The sequence below is a fragment of the Sapajus apella genome, unplaced genomic scaffold (genome assembly GCF_009761245.1).
Source record: "Sapajus apella isolate SASKATOON/1434 unplaced genomic scaffold, GSC_monkey_1.0 scaffold10, whole genome shotgun sequence".
Lineage (NCBI taxonomy): Eukaryota > Metazoa > Chordata > Mammalia > Primates > Cebidae > Sapajus > Sapajus apella.
Window position 1 is genome coordinate 31,614,731 of NW_022436950.1, and position 22,052 is coordinate 31,636,782.

General features: G+C 35.8%; 1 protein-coding gene across 5 annotated transcripts in view; it reads right to left on the bottom strand.

The window, feature by feature from the left end:
- Window positions 1-806: 806 nt before the first annotated feature.
- CREB1 (cAMP responsive element binding protein 1) overlaps window positions 807-22,052 on the bottom strand; it is a 77,168-nt gene continuing 55,922 nt past the window's right edge. For 4 of the 5 annotated variants that reach the window (XR_004269097.1, XM_032278463.1, XM_032278464.1 and 1 more), the window contains one exon: window positions 5,842-7,322. Coding sequence is in view for 4 of the 5 variants with exons in the window: in XM_032278463.1 (XP_032134354.1) it covers window positions 7,178-7,322 (145 nt within the window). In the remaining variant the exon portion in view is untranslated. Of the gene's footprint in view, window positions 7,323-22,052 lie in introns of all 5 variants that reach the window. The other variant, XM_032278462.1, reaches the window with a different exon arrangement.

The window sequence follows — 22,052 nt, forward strand, 5'->3', positions numbered from 1 at the left end:
CCCACTTGTAATTAATGTCACTCTCAAAAGTGTCTCATTTTCTGCAGTGAATTGTGTAATCATCTTTGTAGAACTGAAGTTCATTATTCTAATACAATGGTAGGCACAGCAGGCTTGAACACATCTTGGCAGTAAAGAAAAAACATAACAAATAATGTAGCGCTTATTTTCAGATGTCTCAACTTATTTCAGAAGTTAATAGTAATTTTTATTCTTTTTTTTTTAGAGATGGGGTTTCACCATGTTGGCCAGGCTGGTCTTGAAATCCTGATCTCAGGTGATCCATCCACCTCGGCCTCCCAAAGTGCTAGGATTACAGGTGTGAGCCACCGCGCCTGGCCCGTAATTTTTATTCTTATATCTTAAGCAAAGATTAATCACATCCCCTCCCCATTCCTTCCAATTTTTATGATCATAGAGTTTTAGAATTGCAAGGATACCTGAGAAGGTATATATATTCTTATTGTCCTTTCAGTGAACATGTGTGTTTTATGACATCAGAGACAGCTGGTCATGTGATGTCTCCATTAGTCACCTGGACAGTAACATCTACAAATCTAAACAGGCACTCGTTCAATCTTACTGAAAAACAGGTCTTGTCCTGAAAGTTAGGGACACAGTAACTGAAGACATGTTCTTGTCTGAATTACAGTTTTGTTGCCTTCAAACACAAGCTTGTGATATATTTTAACTTTTGCTTATTTAACAAAATTAATAAACCCAAGTCCAATAAAACATGGCTTGACACTACTAGCAAGAAGCCCCAACAAAATAGAGATCCCATCCCCAAAAAAGAGACTTGCAGGGTTTTGAAAAGCATGTTTATGTGGCTGCACATAAATGTTTGTGTAAAAAGAGCATTATGACAGTTGATACCACAAAGATTACAGTAAGAAAAAGCACTTTATGACAATATTTCACAAATTCACAAGGATCACTTTAATATACAAAGCAACTGCTACCATTCTGAACACAAAGCAGCTATTATGTACATAGTGTTAATAAAATGCATTGTAACTCAGTACATTTTTTTCTTTACACATAAAGCACAAAAGATTTAGGTAAAAAAAATTAAAACAGGGATGTTTCTAGAATGTAGGGAATTTTATTAGAAATGTATTTCCCTCATTATAGTTATTTATTTAGTATTCAACTCCAATAGAAACATCAGAGTTAAAAATCAATACCCTGTTTTGTGCTGACAGTTTTGGGGGAAATATTCTTTACCCCAATCCTTAAGGAAAAACCAAAAAGCCAAACCCCTTTCTCTCTAGGAACTTCCCTGATTATTTTGTTTCCAAAAAGTTTTAAGTGATACATCTGGGTTAGAAAAAAACTCCTTTTTTGGGGAGTGGGGGAGTTAACAGCTGACAAGTGGACAAATCAGTCAAGGACAATTTTACATGGAAAACTGCTAACCAGCACTCTTCTTTGCCACCCCTAATAAATCTATACTCAAACAAAGTTGACAAATTATTTCCCACTTTTAATATAAATAATTTTATTACATACACAAATTGGAGTGGCACTTGGATAAAAATAGATCTATAAAGCATTTATCAATTCAATTTAAAAAAAATAAGAAAATAAAACCTCCCAAACACAATGATAGATCATTTCACTTGGCCAACAAACATAAGATCATTATTTGCAGGGATTTTCTTCCTTCCCTATCAATTTTTAAACTATCTCAGAATTGCTTTCATATCTCTGAGATGCTCTTCAGACAAAAGCTTGGAAATGCCATACCTCTATAGACAAGTATTGTTACGTCAAATGTGAATATCCTACTCTTTGATCCTTTTCACAGACATTTCCAGAAGATTGTTCATTTTTTCCTTTTACTTGCTGGTGAGAATAATTAAAAATATATCATGTCATACCCAGCTGGGACCTGTACCCACCGTACCAGAATGTAGACAGGTATTTTCTTTCTGTGCTAAAACTGCCCGTTTATAGTATCAGCTTGTATCACTGGCTTTGTTCTATTTTATTTATATATTTTTAAAGTTTTTCTTTTTTTAAAAAATAAATTTCAAGCTAAAACACCTGAAATATAATCCCTCCATTCAAACGTTATCTGGTCCCTCTTAAAGTCAGTCTGCCCCCTGAGGACACATACAAAGGCTTACGCTACATTCACTAATCAGTAAGAACTTATCATAAGCAGATGAGACAGATGGAACTTCAGCACCCTGTTTATATGAAAATTTTCCATACTGACTCAGCTTCATGATATGTTCAGCCCCTCAAAGATCAATGCCTCTCCTAGCCATTGATTCTAGAATGTCAAGGAAACCAGTTCCTAGTATACAATAGTGACTGTGTAGTCAACTTTAAATAAAGTCAACATTATTACATTTAAAATATTCAAGATGTGTGTAAGCCACCCAACAAAAAGTTCTAGTTGTGCTTTGTACAACTGAGTGAACAAATTTATTTCACAACTCTTCACCTACAGGCTTAATTTATGCACGCATTCTCCTTCCTCATCTGAAATCAGTCAAATTTAGGCAGTCAAAGTTAGGCATTTCCTTGATGTTAACAAAGCCATTAAAAATGAAAATAATTTATGGTTATTACATGTGGTCTCTATGAAGACAATGGCTTTAAAGTATTTTACTATTCTAGACAAATTAATGGATATTTTGGCATACTCTATACAGTATTAATGTTGTGATGAGGATAAAGTTTCATTAAAAATTGAAAATATTATTCACTTATTTTTCCTTCAATCTGTCCAAGATGAAAAAGAATAAAACAAGGTTTGAGCCCGTCTTTTAATTAACTGGGCTAGTTGTATCTAATTTCCTGATGTTTTTCTTTAAAGCTGTTTTTAAGGCTAGCTTTTAGGTGCTAAAATATTTTAATCAATGAAAAACTTCCATTTAAAAAGTCAAATGACTTGAAGACAGGAGGAGACCAAAAATTTGAGAATTACTTGATGAGGGAATTTCTTAAGTTGCTAATACCCAAACTGGGTCATTTTTAAAAGTGCAAGTTACGCCAAACATTTACAAAGGACAGAATGTAAATATAATCCAAATAAATATACAACTTTTCTATCAGGCCCATGGGGGGAAAATATACCAAAAGCTTTCAGGGCTACAAAGGCAATAAAAAGCCTCTCTAAAATAACTAAAAAGGTATATAACACTATTTCTAAAACCCACTTTAATTCAAGATCTTAACTTTAAGATATATTAGTCCTATTTAATCCTGCAAAATGAAGCAGCCATGATCTTCAAAATAAATGAGACCAATTTATGCTAATAGCTGACTGTAGCTGATCCTAGAATTAAAAACTTGTTAAATATGAAGAGAAATCCAGACTGAAGTCACTTCAAGTAAGTAAAAGCATCCTGGTTTAAACAAACTTATTTCTTCCTAAGCCTTTGTATGATTCCACTTGTCACCCCAAAAGGTCAAAAAGATATTAGGGATTTGTCCTGAGAGACAGAGATAAACTTCAGCCAGATGACATCTGATGGGATGGGTGCCTGACTGGTATTGTGCTTTCAGAGTCTAGCACTGCTGCTGACCTACCGTCAAAACACATTTTCTGACAAAATCCCTGCTCAAATGAAATGCCAAAATTCCTCCCCCAGGATGATTTTTGAAAAAATCAGTGGTTCCTTTAAAAAGCTATCTTCAAAATGTTCTTACCACTGTTATAGCTGCCACAGACAAAGCATAAAAACCAAATACTTCTGGGGGAGAAGCTTTCAAGTGACTAGTAACATTTAAAAGTATCAAGCCAAAGAAAACTAATTAAAATAAAATACTTGGAAGAAAATTAGAAGATAAAATCAATTGTGAGTGCTGAAGTAATGCAGTCATAGAAACTACCAGAAGGGATGCAACAGAACACACAAAAATGTAAAATTTCATCTGACCTCAATATACTATAATACTCAGCATTCCTGACTTAAGAGCTCTCTGAGCTTTAGATTATATACTGTATATGTATATATATATATATATATATATGTACACATATATTATACAAATGCTACCCCCCCCCCCAAGAATATCTAAACAAAGAGAGCACCTATGACAATATTATGGTTGCCAATATGGTACTTGAGTTTGAAAAACAATGAACTTAAAATTGTATCTGATAGCAATTGTTTAATAATAATGAACACATTGGATCTAGCCCTTTCTAAGCCACTTTTCAGTTAAACACTATCAAAGCTTGAAAACTCATAAGAGTAATATATCAAAAATAAACCCCTCCCCACTTCATTTTTATTAGAGTTAATCTGTCCTATAGATAAAAGTGCCACATGGCCCTATATTTGCAAAGTGAGCAATACCAAACTTGCTATTTTCTAGGCAAATCAGTAGCATATGTACAAATTCCTATGATGACATTTTTATTCCCTTTTGGCCAATATGAAGAGAAAAACATTTATTACTGCTAATGTGGCCACATATGTTCTTGGCTACAAGATTTTTAAAAATTATGCCATTTTCTTAATAAAGATTCTCAAAATTTCATGCTTACAAACACCTCCCCACCATTCTTGCATTAAAAAAAGAAAAAAACCTGCACAAAAGATGCTTGATTTTTATCTTTATAAACTGAAATCTTCAAGTCTCGCCAAGCGTCTAAAACAGATGTAGCAATGGATACAATTCTCACCTCACTTTAATCACTCATAATTAAGTAACTGACTTCAAACCAGTGCAATCGTCCTCAAGGTATGAAAGACAAGGTCTTTATAACTTATAAATCCATCCAGCTCATATGAATGTGATTGCCTTCACTGATCAGGGACTAAGAAGACCACCAACTTCCCAATAAGTAGAAAGCCTCAACTTTTGAAAAATAGCTTTAGAGAATACAAACTGCTAAACACCAGGTAATTTTTCATTTATGACACTTACAACATTCAAAATGTTCAATCAGACATTTTGACTCTAAGAAATAATTCCAATTTGTGAACATAATTGTGACTTTGATTTCCGTTAAATCAGTTTTAAAAAATGACATCTATTGCTGTTACACAAACAATTTTTATGCAATTTTTAGCTCAGCAGGACAAACATCAAACTTTATAGTTGTTTGAAAGCCTTCTTGAGAATTTGGTGAATTGTCCAAACATAAGACTACATCACTCAATTCTTAGAATGATGCTCCTTCATAAACTGTTCATCCTTGAAAAAAGACAATGCTTTGTTACAAACAAAAATATACCATTTACAAATGTTAATTGAAATTTTTCTTCTTAAAATGGATCCAGCAATTAACACTTAAAACTTCACATTTTGTTGTTAAACAAGCTTAACTTTTTAAAATAACTCATGACTAAATATAAAACATTAGTTCTCTAAGTGTCTTGACTCTTTTTCAAAAGTAAGAATTTCCTTCCCAAATGAGAACTTTTAAAAAATAATTTTTATTTTTCTGGTGACTCTCACTCGTCACCCACACAGGAGTGCAGTGGTGCTATCTCTACTGACTGCAACCTCCACCTCCCGGGTTCAAGCAATTCTCCTGCCTCAGCTTCCCAAGTAGCTGGGATTACAGGTGCCTGCCACCACACCCAGCTATTTTTCTTATTTTTAGTAGAGACGGGGTTTCACCATGTTGCCAAGGCTGGTCTTGAACTCCTGACCTCAGGAGATCCGCCCACCTCGGTCTCCCAAAGTGGTGGGATTGCAGGGGTGAGTCACTGCGCCCGGCCCCAAATGACAAATTATAATCTAACATTATGTCAGTATCCAATTTTAAAAATCCACCTTAGTTTTTCTTTTTAAAGAGTGTTAGATTTATCGAACTTAGTGAATAAAATTAGCAATAATTAAAAGTGGTATTGAAAACAATGTATGATATACACAAAAACAGACTGTTTTAATCAGGAATTAAAATGACAAAGGCTATACAGTATATTGGAAAGCTAAAGCAGAATTAATAACTCCTCTTTTTACAAGAGAACAAAAAAATGTTTTGTAAGAATGACAATCCAAATATTGCAGTACAGCAGTCATTCAAATGTCTGAAAATAACTTCCCTTGTGCATATCTAACACCGTACTTTTTATATCCTTACAACTTCTTTCATTTAAAAAAATCACTAGAGATTCTCTGTTAAATTATGTTAATGTGGAAAAGATTTAAAGTCAGTATTTTTCTACAACATGTAACACTTCATAAACAAATATATATCACTTTGCTTTTTTGACATCTGGAAGGCTTTCTTGGTAGTGGTATAATGTAAGTGCAAAGGGCAATAGTAAATTAGAAATACCTTTTTATGCAAATGAGTGACAATATAAATATTTTTGAAGGTGAGGACAAAAACATTTATTTAAAAATATTGTATAACTCAAGGGACTGGTTTACTGATCAGCATTTTACTAAGAATTTAGTACTAACTAAAATATGTTTTGTACTTTTATTTATTTTGATTTAATTTAAAATTCAAATACCATGATTTTTCATTCAGTTGGTTACTTCTTTTAATGTATTCAAAAATGTTGAACACATACAAAACTGAATTAAGAAGCAACAACTGCCCTACGGAAGAGCTGTATTAGTACAGAATGCTTTTAAGAACCAAGGACAAATTTTCAGTATTGAAGAAGAGAACATACACAGAAAGCACTCCGAATTCATTTCTAATTCCTTCAATACGATACTAAAGATTTTTTTAGAGGGTCTCTTAACAATTTTACATAATTCACAATGAGAATGTGAAAACATGTCAATTTGGCAATCAACAATTCTTCATTGCACCTTACTTACTTTCTGCATGCGGCCCACACATTACTTCAGCTCAAGAGGCTGGGGTAATTCTGTCCCTAAGGCAATCAAGGAGCTCAGCGCAAGCCTTGAAATCATTTTAAAAAAGATTTTCTTTTCCTCATTTCTCCCATCAATTTACAAGTAAACACATTATTACTTCTTGAGGAAGGTGGGGGTTGAAAAGCAGAAGTCTCTTCATGATTCCTGGCGCTGAAAATTTCTTGAGGGGAGAAGTGGAGGCAGGTGTTGAACATTCACAGTTTAATGCAAAAGCACAAATGAATGAAATTCTGTAGTTGCTTTCAGGCAGTTTTGCGCATAGAAAAAAAGAAATGTTTAGAAAATAAAATGTTTATTTTGTCTTTCAGGTTGTGGCCCAGCCAGTCCATTTTCCACCTTAACAGGTGAAAATTTAAATCCCAAATTAATCTGATTTGTGGCAGTAAAGGTCCTTAAGTGCTTTTAGCTCCTCAATCAATGTCTTGTTTTGATTTTCAAGCACTGCCACTCTGTTTTCTAAACATTTCACATATTCTTTCTTCTTTCTACGACACTCTCGAGCTGCTTCCCTACAAGCAAAAGAAGGGAAAAATTATGCAAATGATTTCTACATATTTGTTTTGGATTAGAGTACTTTTTTTTTCTTAAAGAAATAGCTCATAGCAACAAACATTTTAGTATACATTAGGCTTTGGAAAAGATATACTTGGAAATTACCTTATATTAAATTTCAATCTGACCAGGGGTGGTGGCTTACGCCTGTAATCCCAGCACTTTCAGAGGCCGAGGAGGGAGGATCACCTGAGATCAGGAGTTTGAGACCAGCCCGGCCAACATGGTGAAACCCTGTCTCCACTAAAACACAAAAATTAGCTGGTTGTGGTGGTGCACGCCTGCAGTCCCAGCTACCTAGAAGGCTGAGCCATGGGAATCGCTTGAACCCGGGTGGCAGAGGCTGCAGTGAGCTGAGATTGCGCCACTGCACTCCAGCCTGAGTGACAAGAGTGAGACTCCATCTCAAAAAAAACAAAACAGCCGGGTGCGGTGGCTCACGCCTGTAATCTCAGCACTTTGGGAGTCTGAGGCGGGCGGATCACGAGGTCAAGATATTAAGACCATCCTGGCCAACACAGTGAAACCCTGTCTCTACTAAAAAATACAAAAATTAGCTGGATGTGGTGGTGTGAACCTGTAGTCCCAGCTACTTGGGAGGGTGAGGCAGGAGAACTGCTTGAACCCAGGAAGTGGAGGTTGCAGTAAGCTGAGATCGCACCACTGCACTCCTGCCTGGCACCTGGTGACAGAACGAGACTGTCTCAAAAACAACAAGAAAACAAAACAAAAACAAACCCAAACAACTTAACATATCATAGGTTGGTTTGGAAAAAAAAAAAAACAAAACTCCTTAAAGACGTAACTGACCACTTAAAAATTACCTCTCTCGCTGTTAAAATATTCTGCATAATTCCTGCAAAACTTGAAATTCTATCCATATCAATAAGAAAATGTTAAAGCTAAATTTCAATGTGTAACAATCCTTTAAATAGAAAATCTTACAAACTAATCATTTTAGGGCATTTAAAAACATCTAACACAATAGTCTCCTCAACAAATGGTGCTGGGAAACCTGGATATCCACCATACAAAAGTTTGGACCTCACCTTATACCATACACAAATATTAACTCAAAGTAGATCAAAGACATAAATGTAAGACTTAAAACTATAAAAGTTCTAGAAGAAAACACTTTCTGACATTGGGTTTGGTAGTGATGTCTTAAATACACCACCAAAAGCAAAGGTAACAAAAGCAAAATAGACAAACAGGACTATATCAAACCAAAAAACTTCTGCACATCAAAAGACAAAATAAATAGTGAAAACACAACCTACAGAACGTGAGGAAATATCTGCAAATCATGTATCTGCTATACGGGGTTAAAATCTAGAATAGGCAAGGTGTATGGCTCACGCCTATAATCCCCGCACTTTGGGAGGCTAAGGAGGGAGGATCTCTTGAACCCATGTGTTCAAGATCAGCCTGGGAAATATAGTGAGACCCTGTCTCTACCAAAAATATTTTGAAATTTAGCCAGGTGTGGTAGCACATGCCTGTTGCCTCAGCTACTCAGGAAGCTAGGGCGGGAGGACTGCTTGAGCCCAGAAGGTCAAAGCTGCAGTAAGCCGTGATCCTGCTACCTGCATTCCAGCCTGGGTGACAAACCAAGACCCTGTCTCAATTAAAAATTAGTTGGGTAGTACATGACTGTAGTCTCAGATACTCAGAAAGCTGAGGTTGAAGGCCAGGAGGTCGAGGCTGAAGTGAGCCATGATCATGCCATTACCCTATAGCCTGGGAGACAGCAAGATACTGTTTCAAAAGAAAGGATTAAAAAAAAAAAAAAAAAGAAAAGAAAAAAAAAAGATCTAGAATATATAAAGAACTTTTGAACTCAACAACAAAATAACCCAATTTAAAAAATGGGCATAGGGACTTGAACAGACATTTCTCCAGATATATATAAATAGCCTATAAAAAGATACTCAACATCATTAATCATTATGGAAATGCAAATCGAAACCATAGATATCACCTCATAATCATTAGGATGGCTACTAACAAAAACCACCACAACCACCAGAAAATGCCAGTTGTTGATGAGGATGTGAGGAAACTGGAACTCTTGTATACTGTTGGTAGGAATGTAAAATGGTTCAGCTGCCATGGAAATGGAATGGAGGTTTCTCAAAAAATTAAAAACAAAATTTACCATATGATTCAGCAATCCCACTTTTTGCTACAACAAAAGAATTGAAAATAGGGTCTCAAAGAGATATCTGTACACCCATGTTCATTGCAGCATTATTCACAATAGCCAAGAGGTGGAAGCAGCCCAAATGTCCATCAGCAGATGAGTGGATAAGCAAAATGTGGTATATATTCATACAATGCAACATTAATATTATTCAGCCTTAGGAAGGCCCACTGCATGCTTAAACACAGATGAACCTTGAGGGCATGATGCTGACACAAGCTAGTCCCAAAAAGACAAATACTGTGTAATTTCTCTTATGAGGCATCTAAAGTCAATCAAATTCATAGAAACAGGACTTGGATTGGTCACTGCCAGGGACTCGGGGAACGAGGAAATGGGGAGTTGTTGTTGAATGGGTATAGAGTTTCAGTTTTGCAAGATAAACAAGTTCTGGAAATCTGCTGTACCACAATGTGAATATACTTAACACTACTGAACTGTATATTTAAAACTGATTAAGATGGTAAATTTTTATTTTTACCACAATTAAAAGGATAAAAAAAAAGACATTACATAATAAAGAGGTCTATCGTCTAAAAAGACATAATTCTAAATGGAAAACATAATTCTCAATCTGTCAATCCTCTAAGAAGACACAATTCTAAATAGAAAACTTAATTCTCATGTATGACAGAAAAGCTAATAGAACTGAAAGGAGAAATAAAGAGCCGAATATCTTAACAGTCTCCTATCAGTGATGATAGACTAAGTGGACTCTCAGACATGACAGAATAAGTAGAATATAAAAAATAATATAGTACACCTGAATGACATAATCAGCTATACCTATTTGACATTGATTATGATATTTGTTAATTTAACAGAGAGAGAAAAGACAGCAATGGTCAATATTAAGAATGAAGGAGGGGACATTCCTACTGACATCCCATACAGTAAAATTTAGGAGAATAAAAATAATATAAAGTATGTTCTTGGGTCATAAAACACCTGGGAAGATCCTCAATTACTTGGAAATTCAATATTAAACATTTCTAAGTCTGTAGGTCAAAAAGGAATTCTCAAAGGAAATAAAAAATATTTTAAGCTGAATGCAAATAAAAATATGACAAACTGGCCGGGCGCGGTGGCTCACGCCTGTAATCCCAGCACTTTGGGAGGCCGAGGCGGGTGGATCACAAGGTCAAGAGATCGAGACCATCCTGGTCAACATGGTGAAACCTCGTCTCTACCAAAAATACAAAAAATTAGCTGGGCATGGTGGCGCGTGCCTGTAGTCCCAGCTACTCAGGAGGCTGAGGCAGGAGAATTGCCTGAACCCAGGAGGCGGAGGTTGTGGTGAGCCGAGATCGCGCCATTGCACTCCAGCCTGGGTAACAAGAGCGAAACTCTGTCTCAAAAAAAAAAAAAAAAAAAGACAAACCAAAATTTGTGGGACACAGCTAAACCAATGCTAAAATGGAAATTTACAGCCTTAAATACTTACATTAGAAAAAAAAGGTGTTAAATCAATTATCCCTGCTTGTTTTGTAAATAAAGTTTTACTGGAACACAGCCATGCTCATTTGTTTATGTATTGTCCATGGCTGTTTTGGTACTACAATGGCAGAGTTGAGAAGTTGTGACAGAGATCATTAGGTCTGCAAAGCCTAAAATAATTACTATTTGGCCCTTTACAAAAGGTTTGCCAAACTCTCATCCAACTATCATCTTAAGAAACTAGATATGTGCAGATGTTGTTTTAGAACATGAATAAGACAAAGGTACATTTTAATAGTAAAAAATTTAGTTAATAAAAAAAGGAACTAGAAAAAAATAAAAAACCAAAGCAAGCAGAAGAAAATAATAAAGATCAGAGTAGAAATCAATATAATCCTAAGGAGAAAACCAATGAAACTAAGAATTTTGGTTGCTCAGAAACAATCAACAAAGTTGATAAGCCTTTAGTCAGACTAAAAAGGAGGGTGGGTGGTCGTGGTGAATAGACACAGAGAGAAAAGACAACAATTGTCAATATCAGGAATGAAGAAGGGGACATCCCTAATGACATCCCATATAGTAAAATAATAATAAACTAACACTACAAATAACTCTATGGCTATGAATTTGATAACTTCAAAGAAATGGACCAATGTCTTAAAAACACAAACTTCCAAAACTCACCGAAGAAAAAAATTGTCTGAATGATCCCATATCCATTAAAAAAACTTCCCAAAATAGAAAACTCCAGGGCTATGTGGTTTCACTGGCAAATTCTACCAACCATGTAAGGCTTAAGTAATACAAATATTACAATCTCTTCCAGAAAAAGAGAAGGGAACCACCTCATTTATGAGGTCAGCATTACCTTAATAACAAACTCATGACAAAGAAACTAAAATCCCGTATTAGCCACAAATGTAGACGTGAAAATCCTCAAGAAAATATTAGCAAATTGAATCCAGCAATGTATAAATGATACTTCATGACCAATTAGGGGCAACCCAGGAATACATGCATATCTCAAAATTGGAGTATGAATGTAATTCACTCTAATAACAGGCTAAATAAGAGAAATGACATAATCACCTCAGTAGATTCTGGAAAAGCATTTGACAGGATTAAACAACAATTTATGGTGAAAACTCTCAGTAAAAATCAAAGAGAGCTCTTTTAAAAATGTAATAAAGAGCTATTGCAGAGACCCTACAGCTATTACATTATTTTAGGTCCACCGAAGGTGTCCATGTACTAATCTCTGCAGTCTGAATATGTTACCTTATAAGGCAAGGGGAATTAGGTTGTAGATGGAATTAAGGTTGTTAATCAGCTGACTTTAAAATAGGAAAATTATCCTGGGTTACCTGGGTGGGCCCATTAAACCACAAACATTCTTAAAAGTAGAAGAGGAAAGCAGAAGAAAATGTGACTACAGAAGGAAGACAGAAAGAGATACACTATGTTGAAGATGGAGAAAGGAGGCCATGAGGCAAAAAATGTGGGTGGCCTCTAGAGGCCAGAATGGGCAAAGAAATACATTTTCCAGGAAGGGATGCAGTCCTGCTGACACCTTCATTTTAGCCCAGTGAGACCCAATGAAGGCCTCTGATCTTAGAGAAATGGAAGATAATAAATTTGTGTTGTTTAAGTTTTGGTAATTTATGACATGCAGCAATAGAAAACTAATACACTCCTTAAGATCAAAGATGTCCTCTCTCACCACTCCTATTCAACATCATAGCACAAGTCCTAGACATTACAATAAGGAAAAAAAATTAAGGCATGCAGATTAGAAAGAAATAATTAAAACTGTCCACATTTGTAGGTGACATGATTATTCATGCAGAGAATCCCAAAGAATCTACCCCCGACAAAGCTCCTAGAACTAATAAGTAAATTTAGAATAGTCATAAGATAAAGGTAAATTTACAGAAGCCAATTTTATTTTCATATACCAGCAATGAACTACTAAATATACCATTTCAAATAGCACATGTCCCAAAACAAAAACAAAAAACAATTTATACTTGGGTATAAATCCAATATGTACAGGATCTATATGCTGAAAAATAAATTGATTATATTGTGTTCATGGAATCAAAAACTAAGTATTGTTAAGATGTGACTTCTTCACAATTTGATCTATAGACACAACACAATCCTAACCAAAATTCTAGCAAGCTTTCTGTAGACATCAAAAGATTATAAAATATATATTAAAATGCAAAGGAACCAGAATAGCTAAAACAATACTAAGAAGAACAAAGTTGGAGGACTCACACTATCAAATTTAAGACTTATTATAAAAGTATAGAACTCAAGGCAACATGGTATTGGCTAAAGGACAGACAAAGATTAATGGAAGTTAGATATCCCAGAAACAGACACACACAAATATGGTCAATTAATTTTTGAAAAGAAGAGCAAGGGCAATTCGATAGAGAAAGAATAGTCTTTTAAACAAATTTTCCGGAACAATGGATGTTCATATATAAAAAAATGGATCTTGGCTGGGCTCGGTGGCTCACTCCTGTAATCCCAGCACTTTGGGAGGCTGAGGTAGGCAAATCACCAGGTCAGGAGATGGAGACTACTATCCTAGCCAACATGGTGAAACTCCATCTCTACTAAAAATATAAAAATTAGCTGGGCATGGTGGTGTGTGCTTGTAATCCCAGCTATTTGGGAGGCTGAGGCAGGAGAATCACTTGAACCTGGGAGGCGGAGGTTGCACTGAAATCATGCCACTACACTCCAGCCTGGGTGACAAAGCGAGACTCCATATCAAAAAAAAAAAAAAAAATGGATCTTGACATATCCTTACACCTTATACAAAGGTTAACTCAGGAGGGATTAATTATAGACCTAAATATAAAACTCAAACATAACACTTTTGAAGGAAAACGAGTAAGTCTGTGTAACGACTTAAGGGATTAATTATAGACCTAAATATAAAACTCTAATATAAAACATAACACTTTTGGAAGAAAATGAGTAAGTCAGTGTCTTAAATCAAATTAAGTCTTGATTTAAGCATTCTTTTTTCCCTTTTTAGTTGACATAAAATAACTGTACATATTTATGAAACACAATGATATTTTGATATGAGTATACTGTGTATAATCAAATCAAATTGTGGTAACCAGCATATCCATCACCTCAAACTTATCCTTTTCTTGGGTTGTGAACATTCAAAATCCTCACTTCTAGCTTTTTGAAAACACAGAACAAGTTGTATTTAACCATATTCACCCTATGGTGCTACAGAACACCAGAACTCATTCTACCAACCTAGATATAAGTTTGTATCCCTTAACCAACCTCTCCTGATGCTCTCTATCTCACCTTCCCTTCCCAGCCTCTAACACCCACAATTTTACTCTCCACTTTCATGAGCTCAAAAAATGTTTAGCTCCCATGAGTGAGAACATGTGGTATTTATTTATTTATTTATCTTTTCCATGTTTGACTTATTTTGCATAACCCATAATGTCCCCCAGGTTCATCCATATGGCTACAAATGATGGACTTTCATTCTTTTTAGAGGCTCGATAGTATGCCACTGTGTAAATATACTGCATTTTTAAAATCCATTCATATGTTGATGGATATTTAGGTTGATTCCCTATATTAGCTATTGTGAAGTGAGGCAATAAATATAGTATAGGTATTCATTTGAATATACTGGTTTCCTTTCTTTTGAATAAATACCCAGTAGTATAATTGCTGGATCATATGGTAGTTCTTAGTTTTTCTGAGAAACCTCTGCACTGTTTTCCATAATGGCTACATTAATGTACATTCTCACCAATAGTGAGAAAATGATAACATGAAGAGTTAACCTTTCCCTGCATCCTCATCAATGTTTGTTACTTTTTGATAATAGCCATTCTAATTAATGATACTTCATTGTGGGTTTAGTCTGAGAATCAGCAATGTTAAGGTTTTCTGATGTATTTCTTGACCATTTGTATGTCTTCTCTTGAGAAATGTCTATTCAAACCTTTTGCCCACTTTTTAATGGGATTGTTTTTGTTTTCCTGTTCCACTGAGTTCCTTGTATATCCTGGTTATCAGTCCCTTGTCAGATGAACAGTTTGCAGATATTCCTCACATTCTGCAGGTTGTCTCTTCATTCTATTGTTTTCTTTGCTGTTCAGAAGCTTTTTAGTTCAATATTTCCACTTATCTATTTTTCTTTTTGTTGCTTGTGCTTTTGGAGTTTTAGCCGTGAAGTTTTTGCCTAATGTCAAGAAGCATTTCCCCCATGTTTTTTCTAGTAGTGTTTAGAGTTTGGGGTCTTATGTTTAAGTCCTTAATCCACTTGGAGTAGATTTTTGTGTATGGTGATAGATAAGGATCTAGTTTCATTCTTCTGCACACACATATCCAGGTTCCCCAATACCACTGATTGAAGAGAGTGTCCTTTCCCCAGTGTATGTTCTTGGCACATTTGCTGTAAATAAGTAGATTTATTCTGGGTTCTTTATTCCGTTTCACTGGTCTGTGTGTCTGTTTTTAAATCAATACTGTGTTTTGTTTACTACAGCTTTGTAGTATATTTTGAAGTTAGGTAGTGTGATGTGATGCCTCCCATGTTGTTCTTTTAGTTCAGGAATGCTTTGGCTATTTGGGCTCTTTTAATTTTAGGATTGTTTTTTCTATTTCTGTTACAAATGTCATTTTATTTTGATGTGAACTGCATTGAATCTGTAGATTGTTTTCAGTGGTATGGTCATCCTAACGATAGTAATTCTCCCAATCCACGAGCATGGGATGTCTTTCCATTTGTTTATGGCTTCCTTGATTTCTTTCATCAGTGTTTTGCAGTTTTCAATGTGGAGATCTTTCACCTACTTGGTTAAATTTATTCCTGGGTTTTTTTTTGGCCATTGCAAATGGAATTGCTTTCTTGATTTGTTTTTAATTTGTTTTACATTATTGTAGAACAATTCTATACAATGGTGTATAGAATTGCTACTGACTTTTGTATGTTCATTTTGTATTCTGCAACTTCACTGAGTTTATCAGTTCTAATAGTTTTTTTTTGTGGAATCTTTAGTTTTTTTCCATATATAAGATCATTTCATCTGTAAACAGGGACAATTTCTCTTTTTCCAATTGAGATGCCCTTTATTTCTTTCTCTTGAGTAACTGCTTTGGCTAGGAGGACATGCAGTACTGTATTGAATAAGAATGGCAGAAGTGGGCATCTTTCTCTCATTCCAGTTCTCAGAGAAAAGCCTTTCAGCTTTTCTGCATTCAATATGATGTTGGCTGTGGGTTTATCATACATGGCCTGTGTTGAGGCATTAAGATGCCCTTTATTTTTTTCTCTTGACTGCTTTGGTTAGGACATCCAGCACTATATTGAATAAGAATGGTAGAAGTGGGCATCTTTCTCTCATTCCAGTTCTCAGAGGAAAGCCTTTCAGCTTTTCTCCATTCAATATGATGTTAGCTGTGGGTTTATCATACATGGCCTTTACTGTGTTGAGGTATGTTCCTTTTTATACCTCACTTGTTGAGAATCTTTATCAAGAAAGGATGAATTTAATCAAATACTTTTCCTGTGTCTACAGATGTGATCATATGGCTTTTGCCCTTCATGCTGTTGATGTGATGCATCATGTATCATGTGGTAACACACTATGATCATATCCAAGTATGGTCTAACAACCATACTTGCATCCCTGGGATAAATCCCATATGATCATGGTGTGTTATCTTTCTGATGTGTTGTTGGATTAGGTTTGCTAGTATTTTGTTGAGAATTTTTGTATCTACATTCAACAAGTACAGTGGTTTGTAGTTTTCTTTTGTTGTGTTCTTGTCTGATTTTGGTATTAGGGCAATGATGGCTTTGTAGAATGAATTAGGAAAAATTCCCTCATCTTTAATTTTTTGGAATAGTTTGAGGAAAACTGGTGTTAGTTCTTTGTAAGTTTGGTAGAATTAGGCAGGAAAGCCATCTGGTCCTGAACATTTCTTTACTGGTAGACTCTTTGTTACTAATTCAGTATCATTACTCATTATCGGTCTGTTCAAGTTTTCTATTTCCTGATTCAATTTTGGTAGGTTCTGTATGTCAAGAAATATATCCATTTCCTCTAGGTTTTCCAATTAGTTGGCATATCATTGGTCGTAATGGTCTCTAATGATCCCCTATACTTCTGTGGTATTAACTGTAGTGTCTTCTTTTAGTTTGTAATTTCATTTATTTGGACCTTCTCCCTCATTTTTTACTTGGCTTATCAATTTTGTTTATCTCTTCTAAAACAAACTTTTCATTGATTCTCTTTTTTTGAGACAGGGTCTCACTCTGTTGGCCAGGCTAGAGTCCAGTGGCACAATCATGGCTCACTGCAGTCTCAGCCTCCTAGGGCTCAAGTGATCTTCCACCTCAGCCTCCTGAGGAGCTGGGTCTACAGGCTTGCACCCACCACGCCATGCTAATTTGTGTGTGCGCACGCGTGTGTGTGTGTGTAAGAAATGAGGTTTTGCCTCATTTCTTGTTGGCCAGGCAGGTCTTGAAATCCTGGGCTCAAGAATCCATCCACCTTGGCCTCCCAAACTGCTGAGATTATAGGTGTGCACCACCATGCCCAGCCCTGTATTGATTCTTTTAGACTTGCTTTCATTTAGTTCTCCTCTGATTTTTACTGTTTCTTTCTTTCTACTAATTTTGGATTTGGTTTCTTCTTTTCTAGTTCCTTGAGGTGTATTGTTAGGTTTTTTATTTGAAATCTTGCTATACGTTCCTGATATAGGCATTTATTGCTGCAAACTTCCCTCTCAGCACTGCTTTTGCTGTATCCCATAGGTTTTCATGTTTTGTTTCCATTTTCATTTGTTTCAAGAAATTTATTTCCCTCTTAATTTTTTCATTGAACCAGTAGTGATTCAGGAGCATGCTGAATTTCCATCTATATGTAGTTTCTGAAGTTCCTCTTATTATTGATACTGTTTTATTCCATTGTGGTATGGGAAGATACTTGATATAATTTTGATTTTAAAATCTTTGTCGAGACTTGTTTTGTGGCCTAACATATGGTCTATACTGGAGAAAGTTCTATGTGCTGATGAGAAGAATGATATTCTGCAGCTTTTGGATGAAATGTTCTGAAACTGTTAGGTTCAGTTGGTCTAGTTCATCTTAAGTCCAGTGTTTGTTGATTTTCTCTCTAGATGATCTGTCAAATGCTGGAAGTGGAGTTTTGAAGTCACCAACTATTATTATATTGGGGTCTATCTCTCCCTTCAGCTCTAATGTTTTCTTTATGTATCTCATGCTCTGGCATTGGATTCTTTGTTCTTTTCTTCCTTTATCTTTATAGTTTCATTTTCTGTAGTGACAATATTTGAATCCTTATTTTTTTTCCCCAATTACATATTTGTTTTACCAGTGAGATTTATAATTTACATGTTTTTTAATGACGGTAGATATCATCTTGTCACTTCAAGATAAAGGATCTTCTTACACATTTCTTCTAAGGCTGGTGTAGTGGTGATGGATTTCCTCCCTTTTTGATTGTCTGGGAATGACTTTATTTTTCTTTCATTTCTGAAGAATAGCTTTGCTGGGTACAGTATTCTTGGCAGGGATTTTTCTTTTTTTTTTTTTTTGCTCTGCTGCCCAGGCTGGAGTGCAGTGGTGCAATCTCAGCTGACTGCAACCTCTGCTTCCAGGTTCAAGCAATTCTCATGCCTCAGCCTCCTGAGTAGATGGGATTACAGGTGTGCACTACCATGCCTGGCTAATTTTTGTATTTTGTAGTGAAAGGGTTTCATCATGTTGGCTAGGCTGGTCTGGAACTCCTGACCTCAGGTGATTCACCTGCCTCAGCCTCCCAAAGTGCTGGGATTACAGGTGTGAACCACTGTAATCCCAGTGGTTAGCCTGGCCTTCCCCCCCGCCCCGCCCCCAGCTTTTTAACACTTTGAATATATTATCCAACTCTCTCCTGAACTGTAAAATTTCTGCTGAGAAATCTGCCTTTAGCCTGATGCAGATTCCCTCATGTGACTTGGTATTTCCCTTTTGCTGTTTTTAGAATTCTTTTCCCTTTGTCTTTGACTTTTGAGTTTGAGTATAACGTGGCTTGGAGAAGGCCTTTTTGTATAGAACTGTTTTAGTACATATGAGCTTCCTGTATCTGGATGTATATCTCTCATAAGACATGGGAGCTCTTCAGTGATTATTCTGTTAAACAGGATTTCTATGCCTTTTCCCATGTTTTCTCCTGTGGCACTCCCAAAATAGAATTTTTTTTTGCTTTATGATGTCTGTGTAGGATTTCTTCATCCTTTTTAGTGTGTGTTTGACTGGGTTATTTTAAAAGACCTATCTTAAAGTTCAGAAGTTCTTTATTCTGCTTGATCTAGTCTATAGCTGAAGCTCTTCCTATTTATTAAATTCTTCAGTTCCAGAATTTGTTTTTTCTTAAAATATTTACCTCTTTCTCTTTCAAATCATGAATTGTTTTCCTGATTTATTTGTATTATCTATCTGTGTTCTGTTGTTTCTTGCTGAGTTTTCTTAAGATCATTATTCTGAATTCCTTTTCAGGCATTTTACTGATTTCCTGTTCTTTGAGCTCTGTTAGTGGAAAATTGTGTGTTCCTTTGGAGGTATCATGTTTCATTAGTATTTTGTATTTCTTGTATCCTTATCTTGATGTCTGTGCAACTGGTGTACCTGCTGCTTTATCCAGTTTTAGGGATTGGCTTTTATACGGAAAGACTTTTACTGTAGATGTAGCTATAGTGTTAGTGGGTAGGGTGTTCTGGATTTGGTTTTAGGTATGTTCAGATGTGTTGTCTCTGTATGATTTCTTTTACTGTAATCAATGGTGGTATATATAATTCCTTCAGTGGCATCTATGATTTCTTCAGTGGCTTAGGCTTTGGTTGTCACTAGAGGCTGTGATAAAGCTTTGCTGAGGATGGGGACATCAGGTGGGCTGGTATGTGAACACAAAGGTGTTGATGGTGGCAGCAGGTTGGGAAAACCTGTCTGCAGGCCCCTGGGTGGCACATGTGGTAATGAGAGCAGGCTGGTCCTCATGGCTCCAGACAGTAGGTGCTGGTGGGCAGGACTAACCAATCCTCAGACACCCCAGATGATACATGTGGGCACCAATGGGCCTGTCTACAGGTTCCTAGACATGTGCACATGGGCTGGGCCTATCCAGGCAGAAAATTAATAGATACAGTAGCACAAGCATGATGTATGAAAGGACAAAACAAATAAAATGGGCCTCATCAAAATTGCAACCTTTTGCTCTGCAAAAGATAGTGTTAAGAGAATTAAAGAAAAGCAGCAGATTGAAAGAAAATACTTGCTCTGACAACGGATTTGGAAAAAAGGTCTCTGAAAACAAAAGAAAACAAACAAAAATGAGCAAAGGATCTGAACAGATGCTTCATCAAAGAAAACATAGGTGGCAAATTACATAAAAGTCATTAGTGAAGTGCAGGTTAAAACCACAAGATACCCGTCATACAACTTCTAGAGCTGGGGGACAAATGATAAACCTAACAATGTCGAATTCTGGCAAGAATATAGAGCGACTGAACTCTCACACATTCCTGGTGGGAATATAAAATGGTACAGCCATTCTGGAAAACAACTGGACAGTTTATTAAAAAGTTAAATATACAGTTACATTCCATGCAACCAGCCTACTCCTCAATATTTACTCACATTCATGGAAAGTGCACAAAAAAACCTTTATGTGTTTATAGTAATTTTATTTCTCTACAACTGAAAATAGCCGGGATGAAATTCAAAGTGAATAAACAAAGCACAGTACATCCATAAAATGGAATTATCTGGGATAAGACCCAACCACTGATTCATGCAACAATATTAATAAATCTTAAATGCATTTTTCTAGATGAAGGAACCAGATCTAAAAGGCTACATATTGTAAGATTCCATTTATAAGAGATTATGGAACAGGCAAAACTATAAGGGTAGAAAACAGTTCAGTGGTTTTCAGGGTGTGGGGGAAGCTGACTACAAAGGGGTATTATATAGTATTACAGAACTGTTAGTTAACTTAATTGTTCCATATGGCATTATGGTGACAGATATATGATACTGCATCTATCAAAATCCATAAAACTATACAGCACAAAGAGTGAATTATGTATATGCAAATTTAAGGATAAAAACTTAGGGATGTCAGAGAATCCCAGAACTGAATGAAGATGGTAACAAATCTAACTGTGCTACAATCGTATGATATAACCTCATTGAAGGGGTGGAGGAAAAAGGATCAGAGTGAAGTAACTCTAGAAAACTGTGCTTTTGCTAAATACTATTAGGCTAAAAACAAAAAGAAGAATATATAAATACTGCACTGTAGTTGGTAAACTTGTTTCTCACAAGGGTACATATTAAGTTTTCTGTATGTATAGATTTAAATAAACATGTAAGCCAAGTTTCTCTCAGAGAAAGAAGTTACAAATAAATAGGCAAAGAGGAGAAGTCTAAAATGAGCCATGTGTTTAAAGCTTAGAGTCAAATATGTTAATGTGTATTCATACTTATTTTAAGTGTTTAGTTGTCCTTCAGTATCTGTGGGGGATTGGTCCCAGGAACTCTCATGAATACCCAAATCCACAGATACTCAAATCCCTTATATAAAATGTCATTACTCTTTCCCTAAGTGGCCTGAGGTAATCTGTGAAAATGGCTCTATTCACTTGACCTGGAGAACCCCACAAAAATCATGCAAATTAAGAGGTTCCAATCTTTGTGTTCACTTTAAGAACACTTGTGAAACTGTCAGGCCATCCAGGGTATGCATATATGAAATGCCATGAAGTATCTGAAAGATGTTACTTTACAGAAACAGTGCGTACCATTCTGTTACAATGGTGGAGTTGGCAGGTGTGCACAGGCCAAGCAGCGGGGCTGGACACAAGGTTGGTGGCCCAAAAAGAGTGCTGAATTTTTGCTGCACATGCTTAAAAATGCAGAGAGTAATGCTGAACTTAAGAGTTTAGATGTAGATTCTCTGGCCATTGAGCATATCCA